The sequence below is a fragment of the Lemur catta genome, chromosome 6 (genome assembly GCF_020740605.2).
Source record: "Lemur catta isolate mLemCat1 chromosome 6, mLemCat1.pri, whole genome shotgun sequence".
Lineage (NCBI taxonomy): Eukaryota > Metazoa > Chordata > Mammalia > Primates > Lemuridae > Lemur > Lemur catta.
The window spans coordinates 13,002,237-13,029,032 of record NC_059133.1 but is presented as its reverse complement, the minus strand read 5'-3'; the positions used below and the strand labels follow the sequence as shown (position 1 = coordinate 13,029,032).

Genomic DNA, 26,796 nt, shown 5'->3' with positions numbered 1-26,796 from the left:
GGCTTCCCAATATTTGGCATGAAGATATTAAACAGGAATGCCTATCGGGGCTGCTGTCCAGATGATTAATGTCACACGGGAAGGGTCACGATAGTCCACAACAGTAATACATGCTTCACTAGCACTTACCATCCACCAGGCACTTGTGTACTAACTCAGATGTTAAGCCTACTTACATATATTAACTCTATGAGGTAGGTACTATCATTATTCTCATTTAGGTGCAGTAACTTGCAAAGGTCACCTACTTTTTCAGGGTGGAGATGGGATTTGAAGCCTAGCTCTGATGTCTGTACTCTTAACCACTGCACCATACTGCCATTTATTAAGTCCAACCTCCCTACAAGGAGCAACTTTCCTGAAAAATAGCTGAGCCCGGGACAACACAGCCAGCAAGGATAACACTCAAAATCAAGGTCAAAGTCAGGCTGAATAGAGATAGAAGACTTTAAGGGCCACGTAGCCATTCTGACTGCCGGGCAGACAGGCAGTGGCACTGTACAGGGAAGGCCTAGAAGCAACACCGTGGCAGACGTCCACCCCTGAGCTCAGAAGCTAAATGTGCAGCTTTACATAAACACATAAGCGGAGATAAACAGGCTTCACGGTAAGCGCCTTCGAGCAAGAAGAGACACCGAAGACAACTGAGACTGGATCAGAACAGAGGTGATTCACCCGGCCACTCTGGTTAGGAGGCGATTCCTGAGCAGGAAAGTGAAGACTGACGTCTGACTCTGCTGAACATACATTAATGGTGACTGTATATTGAACACGCATGATAAACTATAAATAGCTCCCACTCCAAAGTATGGGCTTAAGCATTCCCAACCTGAGTTACCTTCTCAAGGAAAGGCTGTGAGTGTTTATGTGCATGTTAGAATTACAGAGTACCTGGCACGCTTAGTGACCCGGATGCACTCATTTACTCACTTAATGCATAGTTACTGGGTGCCTATATGTGGCCACCCTTGGACACACGCATACGCAACCTTGTCTTCCATCTGCAAAGGCCGCCCACTGTCAGACTGCTCTGCTTCCCATCCATGTACTCCTCTGCCCTGGATACGGTGCTTCCCTGTCTCCACATTGGAGCTAACTCCCTGTACTGCAAATTCTATGTCTCCAGCTGCCCTGACAATATTTATCACCTCTCAGTACCAAAAAGTTGGGGTAGAGACCTACTCTGCAACTGCATGAATGCAGGGACCTGTTCACTTCTATACCTGAGCACTTAAGCTGTGCCCTGCACTGAGGTCTCAGTAACTACCTGGTGAATGACTGCTGCAATGATCTTGACACAAGCACCAGGCCTCTGTCCCTCAGAGCTCACCATCTAGGGGGCACCGCCTGAGAAGGGGCTGGAAAGTAGGTCCTTTCTGCTTACCTTTGGTGTTCAGAGGACAGGCTGTGGAGCCAGACTGCCAATAGATGGAAGAGCTGGGATGCAAACTCAGGCACTCTGGTCCCAAGGGTTTGGGATAAGGCCTGGAGGCATGTATGGGTTTCTTTTACCCTCATAACAGCCTCACTTTATGGAGGGAGGGTGGCTGAGGCTGAAAGAGGTTAATCCAGCAAGTCTTGCCAGACGTATTTCAGATTTAAGACCTTTCTCATTTTGGGGAAGGTAACATGGTGTATATACCGTATTTTATAAACACTTCCAGTGATCTCTGAGCCACACCCCATATCAAACACATCATGATGGTTTCAGCAAATCATATGAACAAGCACACTGAGTGGTATAATTCAGACTATTAGACCCTAACTTTCCTTTGGATCAGGCATTGCTGCTGAAGGAGCTAAGGAAATTTCACCCCAAAATATGACTCCTTGGTACAAAGAGTGTTTTGAATTAAAGGCCCTTAGAGACCAACAGGCCCTTGGAAGGGGCTTTCCCTCTATCTGCATAACCAGATGGACCCATCAAAAGAACAACTGACTTCCCTTCCCTTCCCTGTTATCTCAATATATTCCGGGAAAGATCAAGGATGCAACCAGACCTGGCCCAAACCATTTTAAACATAATAACTGTCCCTCAGGTTAATGTACAAGTCAATCTGTTTCCCCCATGCATTCATCCTCCCTAGCAACCATTTATTGCCCCTAAATGGAATTATCTATATTGCTCATCTTCATCTTCCCCACCCCTCTGAAAGAAGGGAAGACAAATTTCTGGACCCCATTGGGATATTGGGTAATTACTCTGTGATTCTCCCCGTATTAATCTGCCTTAATTGTGAGTTGATCTTTCAGGGAACTTTTGGGGGAAAGGGGAAGTTTCCCCCTTACGCCCAAAAGATTACAAAATATTTCTAAGTTCCAAAATGTTCTGAATTTTTGATATGCAAGTGAGGGACTGTGGACCTGTAAATGCAAAGCCCTTAGAAGAGAACGTGGCACAGAGCAGGTGCTGTGGGGACTGGCATGCAGTAGCCCCTCGGTACTTGTCAGTGTCCTTCTCTCTGGCCGGTCTTTGACACCACCTGAGCCTCTCATAGCTCCTCCCTCTTCTCCCGGAAGAGGTGAGACAAGCCCCATCTCCTCTGCTGCCCCAGAGGTGGCAGTGCTTGTGGACTCCTGCTTACCAGTCTGTGTGTGCATCGTCGATCACCAACAGGATCCTGGGTCTTTGCACAACAGGCGTGGAGGGAGCCAGAGGTTCCATCAGCCCCGCGGGGGCCTGCGGGGTCTGCTTCATGGCACTGGAGAGGGAACTAAACAGGCTGGATCCCGGAGAGGAGAAGGAGGCGGCCAGGGGCTGGGGGTGCCTCCTCTCCATGGCGGGGGAAGCCGGGGAGCTGGTGGAGCTATCCGGGCGCTGCAGGTCCGTCATGTAGCCGTTGGGCAGGTTGGTCACGAAGCTGCTGTCGGAGAGACGCCGCCGGAGGAAATTCATGGCTGTAGGTGGAGATGGCTTGTTCCTACTCAGACGTGGCTTGGTGAGGCCCAGGACACAGGCTGCTGGGTGGTCGGAGTGGTAGGACTTGGGGCCAGAAGAGCCCGGGGAATTCTGCACGACCAGCAGTCGGCTTCAGCTGCCTTGGCTGCCCTCCTGGAAACAAGCCAAGCAACACATTAGCGGACACGACCTCCTCCCCTGTGAGAGCAACACACACAGCACTTTCCTGCCCTGCCCCTGGTGGCAAGGTAAATTGGGACATCCCTTTGGAAAGGAACTTGGCAACATGTATTAAGAGCATATCCTTTCAACCCAAAATTTCCATTTTCTGGAATTCTAGCCCAAGGAAAGAATCTAAGCCACAGAAAAAGCCTCATGTTCAAATATGTTTATCACAGCATTATTTACACTAGCAAAACAGCAGGAAGGATCTCAACATTTAACCACAGGATAACGAATAAATAAACTATAGCACAGTCACTCAATGAGCCTTTTGTGGGTAGTAAAAAAGCACACTGAAGGACAGTTTTCAGTAACAGCAAAAATTTCAAGTTGTGATATTAAATAAAGAAGATCATGATACAAAATGATAGGTTCAGAATGACTACAACTATGTAAAAGTTGAAATAACAACACGTTGGAAATAAAATAAATCAAAATGTTTAACAATGACTGTAGTTTGGTAATACAAGTACGTGCTGTTTTTTCTTTTTCTTTCCCCTTATTTGTATTTTCAAATTTTCTAGAATGCACATTACTGTGGACTGAAATGTACACCCCTATCAAATGCATATGTTGAAGATCTAAGCCCCAAAGTGATGGTATTTGGAGATGAGGTCTTTAGGGTTAGATGAGGTCATGAGGATGGGACCCTCATGATGGGAATGGAACCCTTATAAGAAGAGATACCAGAAAGATCCATCCCCCACCCCCCACCCTCTGCCTTGAGAGGACTCAGCAGGAAGGCAGCCATCTGCATGCCAGGAAGGGAGCCCTCACCAGGACCGGACCACGCTGGCACCCTGAGCCTGGACTTCCAGCCCCCAGAGCTGTGAGAAAATGAATTTCTGTTGTTTACGCCATGTTGTCTACAGTATTTTGTTATGGTGGCCTGAGCAGACCAATACACATAAATATTTTCTAAACAAAATAAAATAAGTTAAAAAGAACTCAACCTGTTCATTTGAGATCAAAATATCTCATTGAAAACAACAACTATTTAAACCATGGGATTAGACTTCATATTTTTTGTGAATATTTTTTAAAATATTTTTATTCAAGTAAAATTTACTTAAGAGTAAAATGCACAGTTCTTAAGCATACAATTCTTTGAGTTTTGATAAATGTATACACTGGTATAAGATTTATTATATTTCTATCACCTTATAAAGTTCCCTTGCACCCTTTCTGGTCACCCCTTCATGGGCAAATACTCTTCTGATGTGCATCAACATTTATGAATTTTACCTCTTCTTGAACTTCACATAAATGTAATCATATATATTGCTCTTTTTTTAATGACTTCTTTCCCTCAGTATAATGGTTTCGAGATTCACTTATGTAGTATGTACTCATAGTCATTCTATTTTTTAATCACTGTGCAGCATTCCACTGGATGGATAAGCCACACATTGTTACTCCATTCTCCTGTTGATGGACATTTCAAATGTTTCCGGTTCAGGGGTATTATGAATAGAATTGCCATATGGATTTTTTTATTTAAGTATTTTTGTGGAGATGGGTAGAGAGACAATAAATGGAAGGATAGGTGGATTGATTCATAGACAGATCTTTTCTTTAGGAAAATACTTAGGGATTAATTTGTTGGTTCATAGGGTAAGTGTTTATTTAACTTAATAAGAAACTTTCAAAAAGTTTCCCACAGTGGCTGTTCCATTTTGCACACTCCACTTGAGAGTTCTAGTTGCTCCACACCAACATTTGGTTGTTGTCAGTCTTTCTTCATCTTAGCCATTCTAATGGTTGTAAATTGTGCTTTAAATTTATTTTCTCTGATACTTAATGAGGTGAGGCAAGTTTCATGGGTTTATTGGTCATTACTATATTCTCTTTTATAAAGTGTCTGTTCAAGTCTTTGGCCTATTTCTAAAAAGTTGGTTGTTTATCTTTTTATTGTTGATTTGTATGAGTTCTCTATACATTCCAGATACAAGTCCTTTGTAAGACCTGTATATTTGTGAATATTTTCTACCAGTCTGTGGCTTGCTGCTTCCTTTCTTTCATGAGCAGAAGTTTGGCAGAATGACTCTTTAAAAAGTAAATTTGAGATAAAAAAAAGTAAATTTTATTTGAGATAAAAGCATCCCAATAAGAAAAAAAAATTATACCATAGGATGAGACCACACTTTCATATTTTGGGTATTAGGGATATTTTACATATTCTTTCATATATATATGTATATATATATACACACAACATGTATACATAATTATATATACATATATAAATCTATTATACATATCTACAGATGTTTTGATAATCAGAAATTTTTAATTTTTAAGAAGTCCCATTTATCAAACTTTTCACTTATGGTTAGTGTATCTGTGTCTGCTCTTAAAAATATTTGCCAACCCCAAGATCACAATCATATTATCTTATAGTTTCCTTCAGAAGCTTTATGGGTCTAGCTTTTTTTGTTTAGGTCTATAATCCATCCAAATTTGATTTTTGAGTAGTGTATTTTTTAATACACTAGGGTATGACATTCATTTTTTCCCCATTCACTTATCCAGTTTGCCAGCACCATTTAGGAAAAATTTTTCTCCCACTGAATTTCTTTAGTAGCTTTGTGGGCACCAATGGGCTGTATATGTGTTGGTCTATTTCTGGAAGCTTTATTATGTTCCATTGATCTATTTGTCTATTCTTATGCTGCCTTGATTACTGTGGCTTTATAGAAAGTTTTAAAATCAGGTAAGGTGAGTACTTCAATTTAGATTTTCTTTCTCAAGATCGTTTTAGATATCCTAGGTCCTATTTTAATATGCATTTTAAAATCGACGTGTACGAAAAAGTCTTTGGGGATAATATTTAATGTTGCATAGATTGGGTAGAATTGACATCTTAACAACATTGAGTTTTCCACTTTGTGAACATGGTAGAACCCTCTATTTATTAAATCTTCTTTAGTTTCTCTCAGATGTTTTGACATTTTCAATACAGAGGTCTTCCATACATTTTGATAAATTTATTGCTAGTAATTTCTTTTGTTTATTTTTTTGAATGGCTTTTAAATGACACTGTTTTCTAAATTTCATTTTCCATTTGTTTGTTGCTAGTATAATATTACTGTCATTATAGTGACAATAATTGATATGCTAAGTTCAAGCACTGTTTCTAGTAGTTGTTTATAGATTCCTTAATACTTTCCATAATATTTAAACAATCATGTTACCTACAAATTAAGAGATCTTTACTTCTTTCTTTCCAATCTTAATGCCTTTACATTTCACTTCTCTTATTACCCTAGCTAAGATCTCCAGTACTGAATATACATGATGAAAACAGACACTTTACCTTGTTCCCAGTCTCACCATTAATAAGATGTTAACTGTAGGTTTTTTATAAATTCACTTTATCAGATTGAGGTAGTTCCCTCGTATTCTTAGTTGGCTGAGAGTTTTTATCACAAATGGGTGTTGAATTTGCCCAGTGATTTTCTAAATCTATTGAGAGGATTATAGGCTTTTTGAAATCATTTATTTCTCAGTAATGTGGTGAATTACACTGATTGATTTTCAAATGTTAAACCAAACTTGCATTCCTGGGATAAACACCACTTCATCATAGTGAATTACCCTTTTTATATATTGGTGGATTCAATCTTGATAACATTTTGCTGAGGCTTTTTGTGTCTGTGTTCATGACCCAAAATACTGGTCTGTAGTTTTTTTTTTGTTTTGTTTTGTTTTTGTTTTTGTTTTTTTGGCCAATGTCTTTGCCAGGTTTTGGTGTCTGGGTAAAGTTGACCTCACAAAATAGTTGGGAAGTGTTCCCTCCTTTTCTATTTTCTGAAAGAGTTTAATATTGGTATTATTTTTTTCTTAAATTCTTGGTAGAATTCAACAATGATGCCATCTGGGTTTGGGTTGGGTTTTCTTTGTGGGAAAGTTTTTAATCATTAATTTAATCTCTTTTTTCTTTTTGAATTTTTTAATTAAAAATATTATAAAAATGATGTGTGCATATGGCAAACAATTTCAACAGCATAGAAGACTATAAAGTGGAAAGTAAAGTACCCCCTCATTCCACTCCCCACAAATAATCATTAACAATTTCTTATATATCCTTCCAGAAATTTTCTTTGTGCATATAAGCATAGAAAATCTTTATATGACCCAAGTAGATCTACACTATAGAGTTCTGCAACTTACTTTTACATATAAACAACATCTTGAACATCTGTTACTAGGAACAGACCTGCATTCTTTGCTGTAGTATTCCCTTTTATGGATGTACAATGATTTACTCAACCAATTCTGCCTGGATCTAGCTTTTTAAAATAAGTTCATTTCTCAATTAGTCTATTATGTACAGATGTTTCATTTCTCTTAGCATAAAAGATTCTAGAATCTTCCACATGGAGTTTGCTTGACCAAAATAACTCATAAATAGTGTCTCCTGAGAGAGGGTTAAGTGTAAGGTTAAAAGTGAAGGGTAGACTTATGCCACAAGAAAAGATATTCATCGTGAACACTCAAATCAGTTACAATAGCAATAAAGATCACAATATTGCATTAAATAACAGAGAAGACACATGATGACTTCAAGACTTCTGCGTTTGTTCCAGGCTACCAAGCTCAGCTGAACAAAATGCATAAGTTATTTTCTTTCATGGGCCTTGATGCTCTTTATTAAGATAATTGACTTAGATGTATGTTTCCCATGCATGATTCAGTTAGTATACCTAGATTAGTGAAAGAGAGACCAGAAGAAATTCATGGTAATTAATGTCAGTTAAATTCCTGTTTTCTATATTTCATATTGTCAGAGTAATCCTTCGACTCTGGTTCATAGGTTAAATAATGCAGTTGGGAGAAGGGTTGAATCAAAACTAATGAGACTTAGCTCTTGAATTCTACTCATTTGGGGTTTTTGATAAGGTGGACAGTATACTTACATATTTAAGACAATGTAAGAAGTTACATTTTACGTTTCTTTTAAGATACGTCTCTGCTCACTCATCTTAATCACATTACCTCATATATACTAAGAAGAAAGTGAAGGGTGTGGTAATGAAATTTGAATTTGAGTAAGAGGTGGGAGTGTGAGCTGACACTGGCATCTTTCCCCGCATAGATTTCCAGAATTGATCCTATGCAACTTCCCATTGGGTGGCTGCATGCTTTTTCCTTATCTGTTCTTCCCCGGATGCTAGGACCAGTGTCCCAGATAGGAAATGGTCACGCGTCATCTATATGTTTAAAAGTTGCCAGCTTCTTCACATCGAACTCAAAACAAGGTTTCCAGAACAAATTGCAGAGCGTGCCTTTTGTGCTAATGATCTTATTTGAAACCCATGACTCTAGAAGTAGGTACAACTCATTCCTGTTTTATCAAAGTGGAAGCTGCCTCAGAGGAATAGAGCTTCCCTATTTGGAGCCACATTGCTAATGAGCGGAAGATGTGAGATTAGAACCCAGGTATTCTTTCTAAAGCTTCGCTATCTCCCTCCACCTCAGTTCTTAACTCTGGCTGCCTTTTAGAACCACTAGGGGCAAACTTTAAAAATATACTGATGTGCATGACCCATCCACAGAAATCCTGATTCAGTTTATCTGAGTGGAGCCTAGATATTGGTATTTTTAAAAAGCTTTACAGATGATTCTAATATATTGGATCACAGTACCTCTTAAAGTGGATGAATGTTATTTTAAATAATAAAAAATGAGGCAATGAAAACGGAACAATATACCCCCCCACAATCACAAATCAACCGCAGAAGAGGAATGGAGGGAATGTAGTCTGGCATTCATTTCATGTGTGTGTGTGTCCGTGTGTGGGTATTTCAGTGGGGGTCTCGTAAACTTTGTTGAATATCTGAAATAATGTTTAATAACATTTTTCATCCAGAAAGGGGCTAAATACTTAACATCTCAGAAACAACCACATTAATCATAATCTACCAGTGAAGGAGAACTTACTAGGTGCCAGGTACCTTACAAGCATCATTTAAGCCTCACAACACATCTGTGAGGTAGGTACTGTTCTTGCCTCCCTTTTACTGCTAATTAGGAAGCCAAGGCTAAGGAAGTGGCTTGAGGTCATACAGACAGTAAGTGGCAAAGCTGGAATTTGACCTAAGATGTGCTGGGGGCCAGGTGTGACTCCTTAATCATACACACAATCACATGGCCCTAAACAACATCACCCGTGGAAAGTGTCATCTCTGTACAAAGGCAGATTTTATCATGGAAATGTCGCTTGTTTGTTCTCCCCCTGCCTCCCTCCCTCCTTTCCTCTCTCATTTTTCTTCCTCCTCCTCCTTTTTGACCTCTTTCTCCTAAGAATCCATGACTCATTTATTTCCTACATACAAGAAATTTATTGTTGCCACCAACATCAGTTATAATTGGGCTCCACGTGGTGGCCTGGAAGATGATTCTTCTATAAAATATTAATAGAAAACAATAGACTAGATGGTGAGTGGGAGAATGGAAGTGCTCTCCCCCCACCCTCCTAGGACCTAAATTCTTTTATTTATTTTTATTTGTTTTAATTTCAGAATATTACAGGGGTACAAATGTTTTGGTTACATAAATTGCTTTTGTATAGTTTGAGTCAAAGTTATATGTGTGCCCATCACCCAGATAGTGTGCACTGTACCCGTTAGGTGTGAATTGCCCCATCCCCTCCACCCCCTCCCACCTGCTTGATTTCTGTTGTGTTTTACTTCCATTTGTGCACATAAGTGTTATCAATCGGTTCCAATTTAACAGTGAGTACATGTGGTATTTGTCTTTCTGAACTTACTCTGCTTTATAAAGCTATTCACATTAATATTTTTCTGTTTCTTTTTATCTCAGTTTGGGCAATATGTTATTTCAAATAATTTTTCCCTTTCATCTTAGTTGTGAAATTGGTTGGCATAAAGTTGTTCATAATATTTCTTTTATTTTCTGTAGGATCTTCATGATTCCTCCTCATACGCCTGATACTGGTAATTTGCTTTTTTCTCTCTTTTTTGATTGATCCATGTTCCTAAGAATTTATAAATTTTATTCATCTTTTAAAGAAACAACTTGCAGCCTTTTCAATGTTCTCCATTGTTTGTTTTCTATTCTATGTTTTTCTGTTCTTTATTGCTCCCTTTCTTCTCCTTATTTTGGTTTAAGTTTAATTTGCTCTTCAGTTTTCTAGAGTCTTAAAATGGAAACATGAGACCATTAATTTTACGCCGGGTCTGGAGGCTCACGCCTGTGATCCTAGCACTCTGGGAGGCCGAGGTGGGAGGATTGCTTGAGGTCAGGAGTTTGAGACCAGCCTGTGCAAGAGACCCCACTTCTATTAAAAACAGAAAAATTAGCTGGGCATAGTGGTGTGCACTGTAGTCCCAGCTACTCAGGAGTCTGAGGCAGGAGGATTGTTTGAACCCAGAAATTTGCGGTTGAGCTATGATGCACTCTAGCTCGGGAGACAGAGCAAGACCCTGTCTCAAAAGAAAAAAAAAAAAAAGCAATGTGCTTCCCTCCCAGAAATTTTGACATGTTGCATTTTCATTATCATTCAATTCAAATTATTCTCAATTTCTCTTATTTTTCGACCCACGTGTTATTTAACTTTCAAAATTCAATGCTCTTTTAGACATTTTCTTGTTGTTGTTTTTAATATAGTTCATTTGTGATTAGTGAACATAGTCTATAAGGTTTTAATCCTTTGGCATTCATTGAGATTAATTTTATGGTTCAATATGGTCTATTGTGATGACTGTTCCATATGCACTTAAAAACGTTGGGTGTAATGCTATATAAATATCAATTAGATTGTTGTAAATCAGGTTCCCCAGGAATCTGGCTCTCCCACGGTGACTTGCAAGCAGGAGGTTGGTTGGAGAGTGCTCTCCTGGCCCACAGTCACAGGCAGGAGTGACCAGCAGGTGTGGGCTGAGAGGGGTTGAATGGCAACACACCTTTAATGGAGGCCTCAGTTGATCTTCCTAGGAGCATGAAGCTGGGCATCTCTTTACATTTCCTTGTTTTCCAGCCACTCTTAGCTTGTACTCTGTCCACCGACTTGGCAAAGCAATAAAACTGCAGCTCTCTGCTTTGGTTTCAGCTGCTCCTTGCCAGGTGGCCGGCCAGTGCTCTCAAGGGAAGAGCCACATAACATGGATCTCTCCCAGTGGGTGTGGTTCCCCTCTTTCACTGGTCTAATGGCCTCCACATTCTATCTCCTTGTTGTTTCTCTCCAGTAACCTCAAATAGTTTCTTTGAAAGTTTCCAAAGTTTATAATTACCACCTATGAGAGGTTTAGTCCAACACAAACTATTGAGTCATTACAAGAACTGAGCCTCATCCATGTTTAAAATACTGGATGGAAAAGTTACAAAATGTCAGAGTTGAAGGGACCTTACAGTTTATTTAACAATTCCTTTTTTAGGAACTCTGGTCAACCTTACACTGGTAGGAATTCTCTCACTTTCTGAATCATCTCTTATGATCGTTAACCAACTCCGATGTTAGTCAAAGGCTCCTCCAGTAATTTTTTCCCACCATAGGTCCCAGTAGAGCTTACACCTGGCAAAGGGAGGCAGAAAACGGGAGTGAACACACATTTATGGTTTGGGGTACATGCAAGTGAGGAATACACAGAGTGCTGTCACAGAGATTAACACGGGACAGGGCTTCTTTAGACAGGATGGCCAGAGAAGGAAGGCCTTTCTGATGAGGTGACCTTTTTTAAAAAAAAATTTTGCTTTTAATTGACAAATAATTGTGTATTAATGTATTTATGGTGTACAATGTGATGTTTTATGTATACACTGCAGATTAAATCAAGCTGATTAAAAAATTCATCACTTCACATACTTTTTTGGTGGTAAAAACATTTAACATCTACTCTCTTAGCAATGTTGAAATATACAATTCCTTGTTATTTATTATAGTCACCATTTTCTGTGCCATGGATCACTGCAGCTTATGTCTCCTGGCCAGCTAAAACTTTATACCCTTTTATCAGCATCTCCCCTTTCCTCATGCACCCCCACTCCCCAGCCTCTTGTAAACAATTTCCTACCCTCTACCTCCATGAGTTTGACTCTTTTAGATTCCACATATAAGTGAGATTATGCAGTATTTTGTCTTTCTGGGCCTTGCTTTTATTATACTTAGCATAATGTCCTTCAGGTCTATCCATGTTGTAGTAAATGACAGAATTTTCCCTCATTTTTAAGGCTAAATAGTATTTTATTGTTTGTGGGTGTACACACACACACACACACACACACACACACACACACACACACTCACACATTTTTTTTATCCATTCGTCTGATGATGGACGCCTAGGTTGGTTCCACATCTTAGCTATTGTGAATATTGCTGCAATGAACATGGGTGTGCAGATATCTCTTCAACATGCTGATTTCAATTCCTTTGGATATATACCCATTTCTGCTAGATCATAGGGTAATTATATTTTTAGTTTTCTAAGGAACCTCCACAACGGCTGTGTTAATTTACATTCCCACCCATGGTACACAAGGTTCCCTTTTCTGCACACCCTCCCCAACACTTGTTATCGTTCATCTTTTGGTGACAGCCATTCTAACAGGTGTGAAGTGTTATCTCATTATGGTTTTAACTTTCATTTCCCTGATGATTAGTAATGATGAGCATGTTTTAATGTATCTATTGGCCATTTGTATGTCTTCTTTTGAGAAATGTCTAGGTTCTTTGTCCATTTTTTGATTGGGTTATTTGTTTTCTTGCTATTGACTTGTTTGAGTTCCTTATATATTTTGGATATTATCCTTTTATCAGATGTATGGTTTGTAAATACTTTCTCCCAATCTGTGGGTAGTCTCTTTATTAATCATTCCTTTACTGTACAGAAGCTTTTTAGTTTGATGCAATCCCATGTGTTTAGTTTTGCTTTCCTTGCCGTGCTTTTGGAGACATATCCAGGAAATCATTGCCCAGACTAATGTCATGGAACTTTCCCCATATGTTTTCTTCTAGTATTTTTATAGTTTCAGATCTTATATTTACATCTTCAATCCATTTTGAGTTCATTTTTGTATATGGTATAAGGGTCCAATTTTATTCTTCTGCCTATGGATATCAATTTTCCCAACATCATTTATTGAAGAGACTGTCCTTTCTCCATTGTATGTTCTTGGAACCTTTGTTGAAAATCATTTGACTGTAAATGTATGAGTTTGATTCTAGGCTCTCTGTCCTGTTCAGTTGGTCAATGTGTCTATTTTTACATCATACCATGCTGTTTTGATGGCTATAGCTTTGTAATAGATTTTGAAGTTCAGGGAATGTGATGCCTCCAGCTTTGTATTTTTTGCTAAAGATTGCTTTGGCTAGTCAAGGTTTTTTGTGGTTCCATATGAATTTCAGGATTGTTTTTTCTATTTCTCTGGAAAAATTATGTTGGAATTTTGATAGGGATTGCACTGAATCTCTAGATCACTTTAGGTAGTATGAACATTTTAACAATATTAATTCTTCCAATCCATGAACACAGAATACCTTTCCATTTATTTGTGTCATCTACATTTTCTTTCATCAATATTTTATAGTTTCAAATATGCAGGTCTTTCACCTCCTTGGTTAAATTTACTCCTCAGTATTTTATTTTATTTTTGTTGCTATTGTAAATGTGATTGATTCTCAATTTATTTTTCAGATACACTAACAAGTGTAAAGAAACGCTACTGCTTTTTATTTGTCTATTTCGTATCCTGCAAATTTACTGAATTTGTTTATCAGTTCTAACAGTTTTTGGTGGAGATCTTTAAGCTGAGACATGAAGGATGGGGAAAAAGAGAAATGCAGGTGCAAAGGCACTGAGGGAGAAAAAGCTAGGCACATTTGGAGAATAGAAGGAAGGCCAACCCAAGCATGGAGCAAAAACAAGATTTTTATAAGAAAATATTTAGAGAAGCAGAGAGGGGTCAGATAATGAGGGGCCATATTGAAAACAATTTTGATTTTAATCCGGTCATGAAAGTAAGCCAAGAGAGGATTATGGACAAGAAAGAGATCTAGTCTACCTGGCCTTTTTGTAGAAAACGGACTGTAGAGGATGTGTATATGGAAGGAGCTAGACAGGTTAGCAGGCTGTTGTAGTCATTTTGGTCTATAGATATGAAAGAATGGAGACAGATTGTGCATTTTCCAGTTTTAATCTGATGGCAGGACAAATTGCAGATGAGAGGAATTCTGGAAAAAAAGGGCAGGAAGTCGCTGGAATGGGACCCCAGCAGACCCGCTGGGCACCCAGCTCCATGCTGCCCCACCACTGGCCACTAGAGGGCAGGAGCGACCACACCAGACAGGAAAACCAACACGTTAGGGAGCCACTTTTCAAGCTTACTGGAGGCTGTGGCATGAAGGAAAACTTCACTGGGAAGGGTTTAAAACCAGGGTGAAAGATTTCTCCAACTTGGGGGCGAAGCCTAAAAACAGAAGGAAGGTGCAAATCACAGGGACACGGGTTTTGCATCAAAGCAGGAAGAGCCCTGAAGAGCAAGAGCAGCCCCACGGCGGCACCAGCTACCTTGGGAAAGGGTGAGCCACTGATCACCTGGACGGGAGAGTGGACACCTGTGCTCGGATGTCTCACTGTCACCCCAGATTCGTTTCCTTGCTCACCCTCAGATGAGTTTATGCACCTGGGTCCCCCACTTCTGGGACCCCAGTCCTGTCCACTCACTCAGGCCATAAACCTGAGTCTCATCCTTCACTCCTCCTTAACCTCACAGGTTTCAGCCACTCAGTCACCAGGTCCTGTCAATTCTGTCTCCCCAAACATCTTCAACCTCATCCCCTCCCCTCCATCTATCTACTTTGAACTCGAATTCTCCATAAAAGGGACTCTTCAAGTACACGCCCCTCCCAAACCCAAACTGAGGAGCACCATGGCCCCAGCATTTTGGTGCTGGACACAGCTAGACAGAGGGAGTAAGCCTGAAGATTAAGCTCAAGAACTCTGGGACCAGATTGCCTGGGTTCCACCTACAAGGCCCCAGGAAAGCTACTTAATCTCTCTGTTCCTCAATTTCTTCATCTGTAAAATGGGTATAATAGCACCTACCTCATAGGGTTCCTGCAACTTAAAGTATCTAGAACAGTGTGGCACATGGTAAACAATCTGTGTCAGATTGTTTACTCTGATTTCTTTTTAGACAGTGTGCTTCTCGTTGCCAGAAGGTCTGACAGTGTGGGTGCTTTGGGAGGCAATGTGGCAGAGAATACAGTATTTTTATGTGAATGAGCTTTGGAATGGATCTGACTTTGAGATCCAGCTCTGCCTCTTGCAGCTGAGTAACTGCTAAGCCACAGGTTCTTTGCCTGCAAAGTGGAGACACTAACACCCTGCCCTGCCTACCTCACAGGTCTTTGAGCAGACCAAAATAACATGCACTAAAGTGCTTTTCAAAATTATTTTTTAACATAGAGTAACATGGACTTTGGCGTATATAGTTCTATGAATTTTCAACACACTCACATAACCACCAACATCACCCAGATACAGAACAGCTCCATCACCCCCCATGAAATTGCTTTTGAATCTTTCCAGTGCTCTGCGAAGGTCAACAGCATAGTGTTTTACAGGCTGACACCTGGATCTCCTACAATGGCACATTAAATAAGGAATATACAAGGCTTGGCACTTTTCTTAAAAAATAAAGGAAGGAGATGAATTCCAGTGCTTGAACTTCCTGTGCACCAGTTGCCTTTGCACGGGGTGTTCCCTCACCTAGAACTCTTTCTACAGGCACCTGCATGGCTCACCCCTCACCTCCTTCGGGTCTTGTTCAAATGCCACCTTCTCAGTGAGACTTCCCTGTGGCTGCCACCCGCTGGTACTTTGGGTCCCTCTGACCTGACTTTCCCCAATTCTTGTTTCCATAGCATACATCACCTCCTATAAACTAAGTACTGTAACTTACTAATTTTTTTGTTTATTGTTCATTTTCTGCCTAGAATGTAAGCTCCTCAAGAGCCAGGACCACTGTCTGATCTGTTCACTGATGCATCCCAAGCACCTAGAACAGCAGTAGGGGCTGGCACATAGTAGGGGCTCAACAAATATTTGTTGAGTGAACCTGCTTAAAATAACAGGAATGAAATTAAAAGCTCCTCACTTATTATTTGGGAAGACTCAATGTGTGATTACACAAAAGACAACAGCTGTCACAGTGCCTGACGCATAAAGTTAAGTTGAACCAAAACTGGAATCATGTAAAGGGATATCTGTTTTCATATTTTAGTACCCCTCCGTGTAAACACATCGAAACTCAGGAATTCTCCCTCATTTCGTCTTCTGCTCAATGAGTGCTAAAAGCATTTTTTTTTTCTTCCCCCATCAGGAACCAGCATTTAGGTAATTAACAGTTGCTAAAATCCCTTCTGCATGAGCAGAAAGTTTCAAAATTCATAGAGACAACATATAATCTATGTATTGATAAGCACAGGCAGGCAGAGAAGTCTAGAAATGCCAACACAGGGTCCAAAAAAAATATGTTCATGTAAATGAACATTTACATTTAGCAAATTAAAGCATTTAACCTCCTATGATAATGAGGCAACTGCAACTGAGTTGTTCACAAAATAATCACAGGATTTATTTACAAACAATTTATAGAGCCCTGCAGGCAGCACTAGCCAGGACTAGAGCCCACGCTTTGAGTTATCTAATAATCATGCTGGCTTGCATTGACTTACCAACACCTCCATTTGAAGGCCACGTCGAAAATCTAAACGGAGGCCCCTGATAAGCTGAGGTCTGGAGCTCAGTGGCCATCTTGGGCCCCTCTGTGGTTACTGCTCATGAGAGGAAATTCAAGATAACTTACAGGCCGGGCACAGTAGCTCATGCCTGTAATCTGGCAGGCCAAGGTGGGAGGATTGCTTGAGGTCAGGAGTTCGAGACCAGCCTGAGCAAGAGCAAGACCCTGTCTCTACTAAAAATAGAAAAATGAGCCAGGTGTGGTGGCTCGTGCCTGTAGTCCCAGCTGCTCAGGAGGCTGAGGCAGGAGGATCGCTTGAACCCAGGAGTTGGAGGTTGCTGTGAGCTAGGCTGATGCCACGGCACTCTAGCTCGGGTGACAGAGCAAGATGCCGTCTCCAAAAAATAAATAAATAAATAAATTACAGTGATTTTTTTTAGCGATGTTCACTCACTGTAAAATAAAATAAATCATATAGTTATTCTGGTATATTTCACAATATTATTTCTGAATGTTTCCATCCTAAACTGGGGCCAGAGGTGCCTACCTTGGTGGTCATCTAGAATGCTGGCCCCTCTGGCAAGATCCTCTTCTGAGGTGAACACATCTCACACGAGCCCGGAACACGGCCGCCCTCTCTCAATGACAGCTCTTCACGCAGGTGGCAGCCTTGCGTGGCACAGCCTTCTTCTTCTTCACGGCACAGTTAAGTCTTGCTCATCCTCAGAATCCGACTCCTCATCCCCCATTCAGGATGGGCTTCCTGACCACCTCCAGCACCCTCTAGGGGGGGCATGGGGGTGTGGGGTCCAGGGTTCTCAGAGATCACTCTTGAGTTTCTTTCCAGCATAGGCCTATCGCTTTGTTGACTTACAAACTCTAACACGCGCCCATAGCACCTGGCGAGTTTTCTAACGAACATGAATTCCCAGGTTTCACCCTCAGCAGCTCTGATTCCACAGGCTGCAAAAGTGGCCCGAAGTCTGCATGTGAACAAGCTCCCTAAGTGACCCAAATGACTCGCTGCCATCGGCATGTGCACCACCTTTTGGGAAACATTTCTCCAGGCCAGAGTCTCCAAAATGGGAAGCTAATTCCCTAGGGATTTCTAAGATGACACATTGGAATTCCAGAAAAAATGGTTAGAACTTTCATTTCGATTTTGGATCTCACCCCTAAGTTTCTTTTTTGCATGTGCATTTTAGGGGCATAATATATTAGTAAAGTATTTTCAACTTTAAAAAAGAAAACAGCAGAGAAAATTATCTCTAAATACGTTTGGTTTACTCATGAATAGAAATAAAGATTATAATCCGGAATGCACCCAATGGCAAGCCACCACTGCATCTAGTGAGGAAAGGATAAAGGGGGCTTTTATTAGCAAAAAGAGATTTATATAAGCCGATTAGAAACAGATTGGTTCCAGAGGTTCAAAGCCAGAGTTATTTGTCAGTTCACTGGTGGAGATGCCGTTACTGGGCAAGTGTTCTTCCATGATCATCTTATCTGAATTACTGCAGTTCTAAAGCGTACATAGCGATAAGCCTTATCAAAGCAGGAGATGCGTGAAGGACCTGAAACGGTTTTTAGAAAGTCCTTGGAAACAGCCGTTATCTCAGACATGTAAGCATGACCCTCCTCTCCTTCCTGGCCCTATTTTGTCCGGGTCTGATAAAAGTGCTGATATCCCGGCATCTGCAATTTTCACAGCATTCGTGATTTATACATAAATAAATATGCCCGTGTTGGGGTGGATAATTTATAGTTTGAAACGTGAGCCACAATTCTTCACCCTCCCAGGATCTACACGGTTGGCCATGTGACTTTGCAGTTCTTCCACTACGAGGTGGTGACTGTCCTGCCCACTGACTTTGGGCCTGGTCATGTGACTAGTTTTTACTAATCGGGAAAGACCTGCTAGGGCACCAGTTTTGAACCACGGGCTAAAGAGACATCACATGCTTCTACTTGCCCTCTTGCACCGCTGCCATCGCCATGAGAAGAACATGCCCTGGCTGGCCCACGGATGCAAGGAGGAGGCTGCACCTAGAGCCTCCTAACGAGCCCACCCAAGGTCGGTCATCTCCCAGCTAACCTCAGCTAATGAGCAAAACAAATGCTTATCCTTCATGGCATCGGAGTTTGTGTCACTACAGTGGTGGCTCCTGAGAGACGTCACTGGTGTAGACCTCAGGCTCACTGAGGGTGGGGACTGTATTTCAGCCCTGCATCCATAGGAGCTTATAGGCCCTCAGTAAATAATAGAATGAATTAATAAATGGGGCTTTCTCTATTTTCTGAGAAATCCAAATTGATGCTGTTTGAAAGGATTGATGAGCAGCTCGCTTGGGGCTCTGGGACTCCCCATGTCACCTTTCTGCCAGTGAGACTCAGAGCTTGGTGTCCAAGGGTACTGCAGGTTCTTGTATGGTCCTCCAGTCAGAATACGCCTTCCTGTTACCCCCCAAATAAAATCTTTGAGTGGCCCAAGCGTTGACCTTGGCCTGGGTTCCTCTCTTTCCTTTGACCGGCTGGGCTCTCTGTTACAGCGGGTCCCAGTAATCCAGGGAAACCTCGGAGTCCAGTCTCTGCTGCGAATCTCAGTCCTTGACTGGGGTCCTGTTGCCTCTGGGAGGATCAACTCTCCAGGAGAGAGGGAAACTGAGACCCCTGGAGCTACGGCTGCCGTGCCCACCTACCAGGGTGCCCACGCCCTGGCCACTTTCAGGACCAGGGCTTCCTCAGTCCGCACCAGAGAAAACCCAGACGGCATCTGTGTCCTGATTTTGTTGCGAAAACCTGGCTTTTGTATACTGCACCAACTCCATCTTTTCTGTTTTTATCTCATTTGAAAAAGGCATTTTGAAGAAGTCTCCTTCTCGGTAAAGGAGTTGGTACTTTCCTTCCTTCTTCCCTCCAGTACTTCTTGCTCCCTTCTTTCTCTTCCTCCTTCCTGATTCTGTACCTGCCATTCCTCCATTAAACCAGACCTGCTTTTTCTGGAACTAATTTTGAATCTGAAACAGACTTGGGAGTTGATATGGTCTCTTACCCAATATAAAACTTCCTTCTGTACTGTCTCCAATGTCAGATTAATTGCTGTCATTTATTGAGGATCTATAAGGTGCCAAACACTCTGACATATATATATCACACACATATAGATAATATATATGTGTGTGAGATATAGATCTTTAATATATATGTGTCTGATATGTGTGTATATATATTCTAATTCAGATATTAATTAGAATATGTCATGAAGGTATTATCATTTCCTTTAAACAAGTAAAATGAAAACCTCAGAGGGGTTAAGTTACTTATGCAAGATCACACAGCAGGTCAGTGGCAGAAGAAGAACCTTCAGAGGATCTAATTCAATGATCTCATTTTATGAATGAAGAGACAAGAGAAGTGAATTTTATCTAACATCGATTCATTTAATCCTCCTAACAACCTTACAAGCTATAAACTATTTCCATTTGACAGACATGGAAACTGAGGCCCGGGGAGACGAAGTGCCTTCCCCGTGGCTGTATGCGTAGTTAAGTGGTGGGGCTGGGATTCAAACCCATGCAGTCCGGGTCCTGGGTTCTGCTTTAACTACACGACGTTGCCTTCCCAAGACACAGGGAAGATCAGAGTAGACACGGACAGAGTGGAGAGGGAACCCAGCCGGTGGTGCCCAGGCGCCTGCCCTCTCCTCTCCAGCATGCTGGCTCCAGTTCCATCGTCAGCGGGGACCACAAGAGGACATAAATTATACATAAGAGGAGGCGGCAGAGAGTGGAATGGCCTCAGGATTTCCCTGGGCTTATCACGGCTCCTTCCTTCTCAGCGCGCAGCCAGAAGCCATGTGTGGAATGCTAATGTGCACCGGCTTTGGAGAAGCCCGTGCTGCTGGGCTTGCATGTGACTTGGGGGAGGCTGAGCACACAGCTACCAGCGTAGCCAGCAAAGCATCCGAATTGCTGCTGCCCAGAAAAGGGCAGACCGCGGCCCAGATGGACAGCACGTAACTTCTGGTCCCTAGGCTGGATGGCTCGTGATGCTTGCTGGGCAGAGGGAAGGGGAAGCAGCAGTTAGGGGCTGTGACAGCCCTTGGAAATACAGGAAGAGCCATGAAAATGATGATGATGGCGGGGAGGGGGAGTCACCTTTCACTGAGCCTCCTGTAAGAGCCAGGTACTGCCCAGGGCCAGACCATTCATAGACAGTCCACAACCCTGGCCAGGAAGTGCCATCACCCCCATTTTACAGACGAGGACACTGAGGTCCACAGATGGTAAGTAATCTACTTTATAGTCACTCAACTTGCATGCAATTACAGCTCTGTCAGGCACTGCTCTGACACCTGAACTCGGGCCATCCTTCCTCCAGCCTTATGAACTAGGTGTGCTGTAAAGCCAACAACTGACAGAGCTGTGATTCAAACCCAGGTGACCTGGCTCTGGTGGTCACGGTCCTAACCCCTGAGCAGCACTGCCCCTCCAGAGCACTAGGGTTCAAACCCGGGTCTGCCCGAGGCCAAGGTTCATGGGTTTTCCAACACACATGGAGCCTTGGGGCTCTGCGAGGCTGGACTCTGGCTTCTGGGGCCTCAAACTTAGCTCAGTTCTACAGAAGTACTTAGAGTCCTCCAATCCCTGTGCCCCAACCCTCACACGATGGCTTCACATCTCTGTTCCCACTGCCAGCATGCTCCTCCTGCCTACGTTTCCCTACTTGCTGCCACTGGTTATTTTTGACTCATCCTCCGCAGCTCATCACCTCCTCTAAGAAGGCTTCCCTGATTGCTCCTCACCCACCAATGAGGACGAAGTGAAGTGAACACAGAGCAGCTCACTTTTTCGGTCACTGCGGGCTTGGGGGAAAGCTACTGAGTCTGCCTGCAGACTCACTGAGTGGGAGACAGCACCCAGCGTCGACAAGAGACGCCTCATTGCCAAGGTGTGGGAACCAGACCTGAGCCCATGAGCCATTTCCTTCTGCCAGATGAGGAAACACATGGTGCCAAGTGAGCAACCCTCTTCTTAGGGACAAAAGGGATGTGGAAGGCTCACTCAGGCCTGCGACGTGCATGAGATTCCAAAGGAAGGGGCCGAAATGAGGAGGAAACATCAGCCACCTGGAACACTGGGTGAAGCTACTGACAGGTGAGAGAGACAGAGGAACAAAGAGATACATATAGAGAGAGACAGAGACAGAAGCAGAGAGGAAGACAGACAGAGATGCGCACACAGAGAATATGTCACTGCGGAGTACTGGGCTGTGACGCTACCGCGCTCGACCTCATCACCTTCAGCTGCCCACGCGTCCCCTGGGGCCTACGGCAGGGCAGATGGCCAGCCTCGCTGCTGCTGGTGCCCAGGTGCTGCCCCGATGAGAAATTCAGCAAGTTCGCCCTGGAAAGCGGAGAAGGCACAGAACTCCAATGTCCTGCCACCCCCACCGCAAACTGCTCCTTCCCATCCTCCCCGTCTCGGGCAATGCCCCCACCCAGTGTTTAAGCTAAAAATGTGGGGGCCTTCCAGGGTCCTCCCTTTCTCTCCCCTCCCCGACCTGAGCCAGTGCCAACTCTTCTCTCCCAAACAGCCTGGGACTCCATCTCCTTCTCCGGACATTGCTCAGGAGGGCAAAGACAGCTCTCCTCTGCCCCCCAGGCAGCCGCCCCCGTTCTGACCCTTCAGTCGTCCCCCTGGACGTGGGGTAGAAGTCAGGCTTCTTTCTCGGCCTGCGGGGCTCCCTTTCGCTCCCCCATTTCCCACATCCAAACTCGCCTTCCTTCTTCCCTCAGACAAGCCAGCCCGTCCCCAGAGCTCCTCCCTTACACCCATCACCCGTCCTCAGGCCTTTGCACTGGCTGCTCCCCCTGTCCGGAAGGTTCTCCCCTTACTCCCTCCTTGTCTTTCAGGTCCCACCTCCAAGGTCGCCTGCTCAGAGTTCTCCCTGCCTCTCCAGCACCTCCCGCCACCCACAACTACACGCTTCTTCCATTATTCTGCTGCGTTTTCTTTTTAGGAGGAAGAGTTTTATTTCCCGCTGGACTCCACCATGGGACGGCCAGCACCTTGCCCACTCAGCCCTGTCTTCCCAGTCCCCCGCCCAGGGCCGGCGCTCAGAGCCACACACAGTGGGCACCTGGTAAACTTCGTGGAGGATGCTGGGTCCCTGGGAGGTCGTGGGCTCTGCCCTGGCAGAAACACAGTTTAACCGGGGGGCTCGGCCTGTGGAATAACACAGACCCATGCACTGTGGTGCTCCTGCCCCCAGCATGGTGACTTCCCCTGGTGGGAGGACTGGGCACAGACAAGGGGACTGACTGGTGCAAGGTCACTCAGAACACAGGGCTTCTGGGTCTTCAGCCAGCATTTTTGTTTCTGGCTCCAAAAGTATCACAATTAAAAGACAAGATTCTCAGGATATCAGTGTGTCCTTGCTTCTCACTCACTTCACCCCCTCTCCAGACAGGGGGCACTTTTCTCCTGAATAACCAAATAATGATACCCACCACGCGACTGACGGCTTAAGCACTGAGCTAGTTATAACACAAGCACGGTCTCACTAATTCTCACACAACCCTGTGGAGCAAATACTATTCTTAACCCCATTTTACAGATGAGGAAACTGAGGCTCAGGGGACTTCAGAACTTACAAGAACCTCATGTGCCAAGGAAGAGGTATTGGGACTTGGAAAACAATTCTCTGAAATGAAGGCCTGGGAACCAAAAGTTTGTCTCAGACCTCCTGTCCTCCCGTCTCTCAGCCCCATCCTCTCCCAAGCCATAGAAACCCGAACGCCTCTTCCACACTGTGGAGGGTCACAAAAGCCAGAACCTCTCCACCCCACCCCTACTCCCAAAACCAGCCACAAAACCCAAAATTATTCTGTGTAAAAACGCCATACAGAAATTATCTGACCTCCCTTGTTTGACTGTAGGTCATAAGACCCCCATTCCAGACGGAAGGAATGCACGCTCAGAGAGGCCCAGAAGAATCTAGACGGACAGGCCTTGTGGGGTTTCCCCACTCACTCTGTTTACATCAGATCATACCCTTTTTGTCCAATCATATTTCTACATGGCTGTCCATACTTTGTTGAACCCAAGCATAAAAATGGACAATTTTCCCTTTGTCTTCATTCTGAAGGCTCCGGTGACACACATTAAATAAATCTGAATGCCGTTTCTTCTATTAATAAATCTCACATCAGTGATCTTTCCGTAAACGTGTAGGGGGCCAAGGGCCTTGGTCCCTACAGAGGCAAACCTGGCCTCTGGATCAGCCTGGCTTGGGATGCAGCCCTTCCGCTGCTGTGACATCCTGGTCTGCTGCCCGGCCCTCCTGTCCTGGTGCCAAGAATCAACAGGGCACCCCTGGATAACCTGGTGCCCTCCGCGGCAGCCTCTGCAGTGCCCTTCACCTTGGACAGCCTGAGTCCGGGCACCGGCTCAGAAAATTCCAGGAACAGCCTGCTGCAGCCATGCTCAGCTGCTCAGCTGCAACTACGAGGACACCTTCCCTTCTCTAGGCTAGGAAGCGGGCAGCTCGCTGCTGATACCAAGGAGCAGTGTGGGCATATTGTCACTAAAGGAAACTGGGTGGCCACTACCACTGGCTCACTCTGTGACCCTAACAATAATGATGACGATCATAAGAGTAATAATAATAACAATAATAGCAGCTGACATTTATATAATGCTTCCTAAGTCCTATGTACTGCTTTAAGCTTTGTTCATATGTTAAAGCAATTAGTCCCAACAGTTGTAGGGGACCAGGATATGCTATCCCCAAATATACCACTTTGGCATAAGGATTATTTTGAGCTGAAGGCAGTCAGAAGCAGCAGATATAAGAAAAGCTCTCTGCCCTCCCTCTATTTACCTAAGAGCAGGCCATAAATTTGCAAAGATGTCCCCCCAACCCCGCAGGAAGAAGTTAATCACTGGAGACAACTTCAAACCCTTAGCAGCCTGAGACACCAGATGAAAGCGGCAGTCTTGCAAAAATAACAGGAAAATACCTAATCCCACAATTTCCTAGTGACAGTTAAAGATCGATCCTATGAGTTCTCTCACTAACAGGCACCCTGCAGGAGTTCTCGTCTGCTCCACCCTAACACCAGAGAAATCTATATAACAGACTTTATTAACTTCCATCAGTTTCCCAATATATTTGCCTTCCCACGATTTGCTGCCCTAGAAATTCAAAATCCTTTTCCTTTGCATGTCACTTCTCTAAAATTGTATTGTCCTTTTGTTAAGATGCTGTAGAGCCCAAGTTCTCATCATTTGAGTTACTGAACTCTGAGTGCATGGCTGCCCATGTTAATAAACTTGTGTTTGTTTTTCACTTGTTCCTCTGCCCTTTCTTAGTCTGGTTTATAGGGAATAGTGCACCTAAGATGGATAGAGGGAAAAGAATTTTTTTCCTCCCTTACACAATAATCCTTTGCTATTATCCCTGCTTAATATAGGGAGGAAACGGAGGCCCAGAAAGGCAGAGTGACTTGCCCCATTGCCACAGCCACTGGACTTGGCCCAGATGGTTTGACTCCAGAGTCCCAGATCCTCCCCTCCCCCTCCCACTACCTTGTCTGAAGGTGAAGGGCTCAGTCCTGAGGAACCCAGTTGCGTATCTTTGACCCTCACTTTCAAGAGCAAGAACCAGGTGAAGAAAAGTGGTTTATTTCTCTGCCTTCCTTTATCCTGATTTCTAATAATACTTGTCAGACTATATTAATCATAATTTGTTGAATCCCTGCTACATGCCAGGCACGGGGCTCAGCAAATCACCTGTACTCTCTCCTGTACTCTAGCAATCCTATGAAGAAGATTCTGTTATCCTGATTTTATCCTGAAACATCTGAGGCTCAGAAAGGCTCAGTGACTTGCCCAAGGTAACACAGCGAGGAAACCACCTGTCAGACTCTAGAGTCCAGGCCCTTAATGCCAAGTTTTGCCTGTTTGCCTGTTTCTCACCCCCCTCAACCCCATTCCCACAGCAACTGAGCTCCCTCCAGAAGGCAGGGAAGATGTTTCCTGCATCTCCAGCTCTAGCAGGGGCCTGAGAAAATGCCTGATGGATTGATACTAAATTAACAGATGAATGAGTAGATGAAAGGCAGGAAAGAAGAGGGGAAGAAAGAGCAAGGGAAAAAAAGAAAAGGAAATTAGGATTAAAGGAAGGAAGAAAAAAATACAGTGAATGAATCAAAGAATAAAACTGAATAAAGAAAAAAAAAAGAATGAAAACAAAAGGCCCAGAAAATAAAACAAGAAAAAAAGAATAGATCAAAAGAATACCCAGCAATTCCATGCCCTGCTGGCTCCCTTGCTCAGCAGGGTCTCGCCACCTCCCAGCCTCCCCACCCAAAGCTGCTTCTGGAGCTCTGGGAAGCAGCTGGGCTTTAGCCAAGCAGCAGTAATGCCCCCTGGGGCAGGCACCATGATACCCAAGGCTGATGGCATGCGACAGGCAGAGGCAAGCAGAGCTCTCATATCCTGGCAGCAGCTTTCCACCAAAAGATCCGCAGCCGCCGTCACTGGCAGGCAAGCCGGGGTGGAGACTGCTGCAGCAGTCGCCTCTCCAGCCCTGCAGAAAGCAGCCGTTCCCGTTCCTGCAGCACTCGCTGGGCCAACTGCTCAAGGAACCTGCTCTCAGGACCTTTGAGAGCTCCTAGGGCCCCAGAACTTGGCATGACATCTGTCTCCACGACTGCCCTGTCCCCAAGGTGCTACTGTACCCTTCTTTACTGAAGAGGCTGCCAGAAGTGGAGGAAGGAACCCCATGGTTGTGGAGCCCCTGCAGCGTGACCCAAGGCAGCCAGTCATCCCATTTTACAGCAGAGTCCAGTTAGGAATCTTGACTGGGATCAGGTCGCACTCCATGAAGCCCTGGCAAAAGGATCTCAGACCTGCAGGTGGAGGCCCTGAGGCTGTCCTGGGGCTTCCCCTGCCTCCCTGCCC

At 43.7% G+C, this 26,796-nt stretch overlaps 1 protein-coding gene across 1 annotated transcript in view; it reads right to left on the bottom strand.

Annotated features, from left to right (window-relative positions):
• The window catches only part of SYN3 (synapsin III), a 409,534-nt gene that overhangs the window by 366,953 nt on the left and 15,785 nt on the right, over positions 1-26,796 (bottom strand). The window contains exon 2 of the mRNA XM_045553009.1: positions 2,586-3,052. Coding sequence (XP_045408965.1) covers positions 2,586-2,896 — 311 coding nt within the window. The 5' untranslated portion in view covers positions 2,897-3,052. The remainder of the gene's footprint in view (positions 1-2,585; positions 3,053-26,796) is intronic.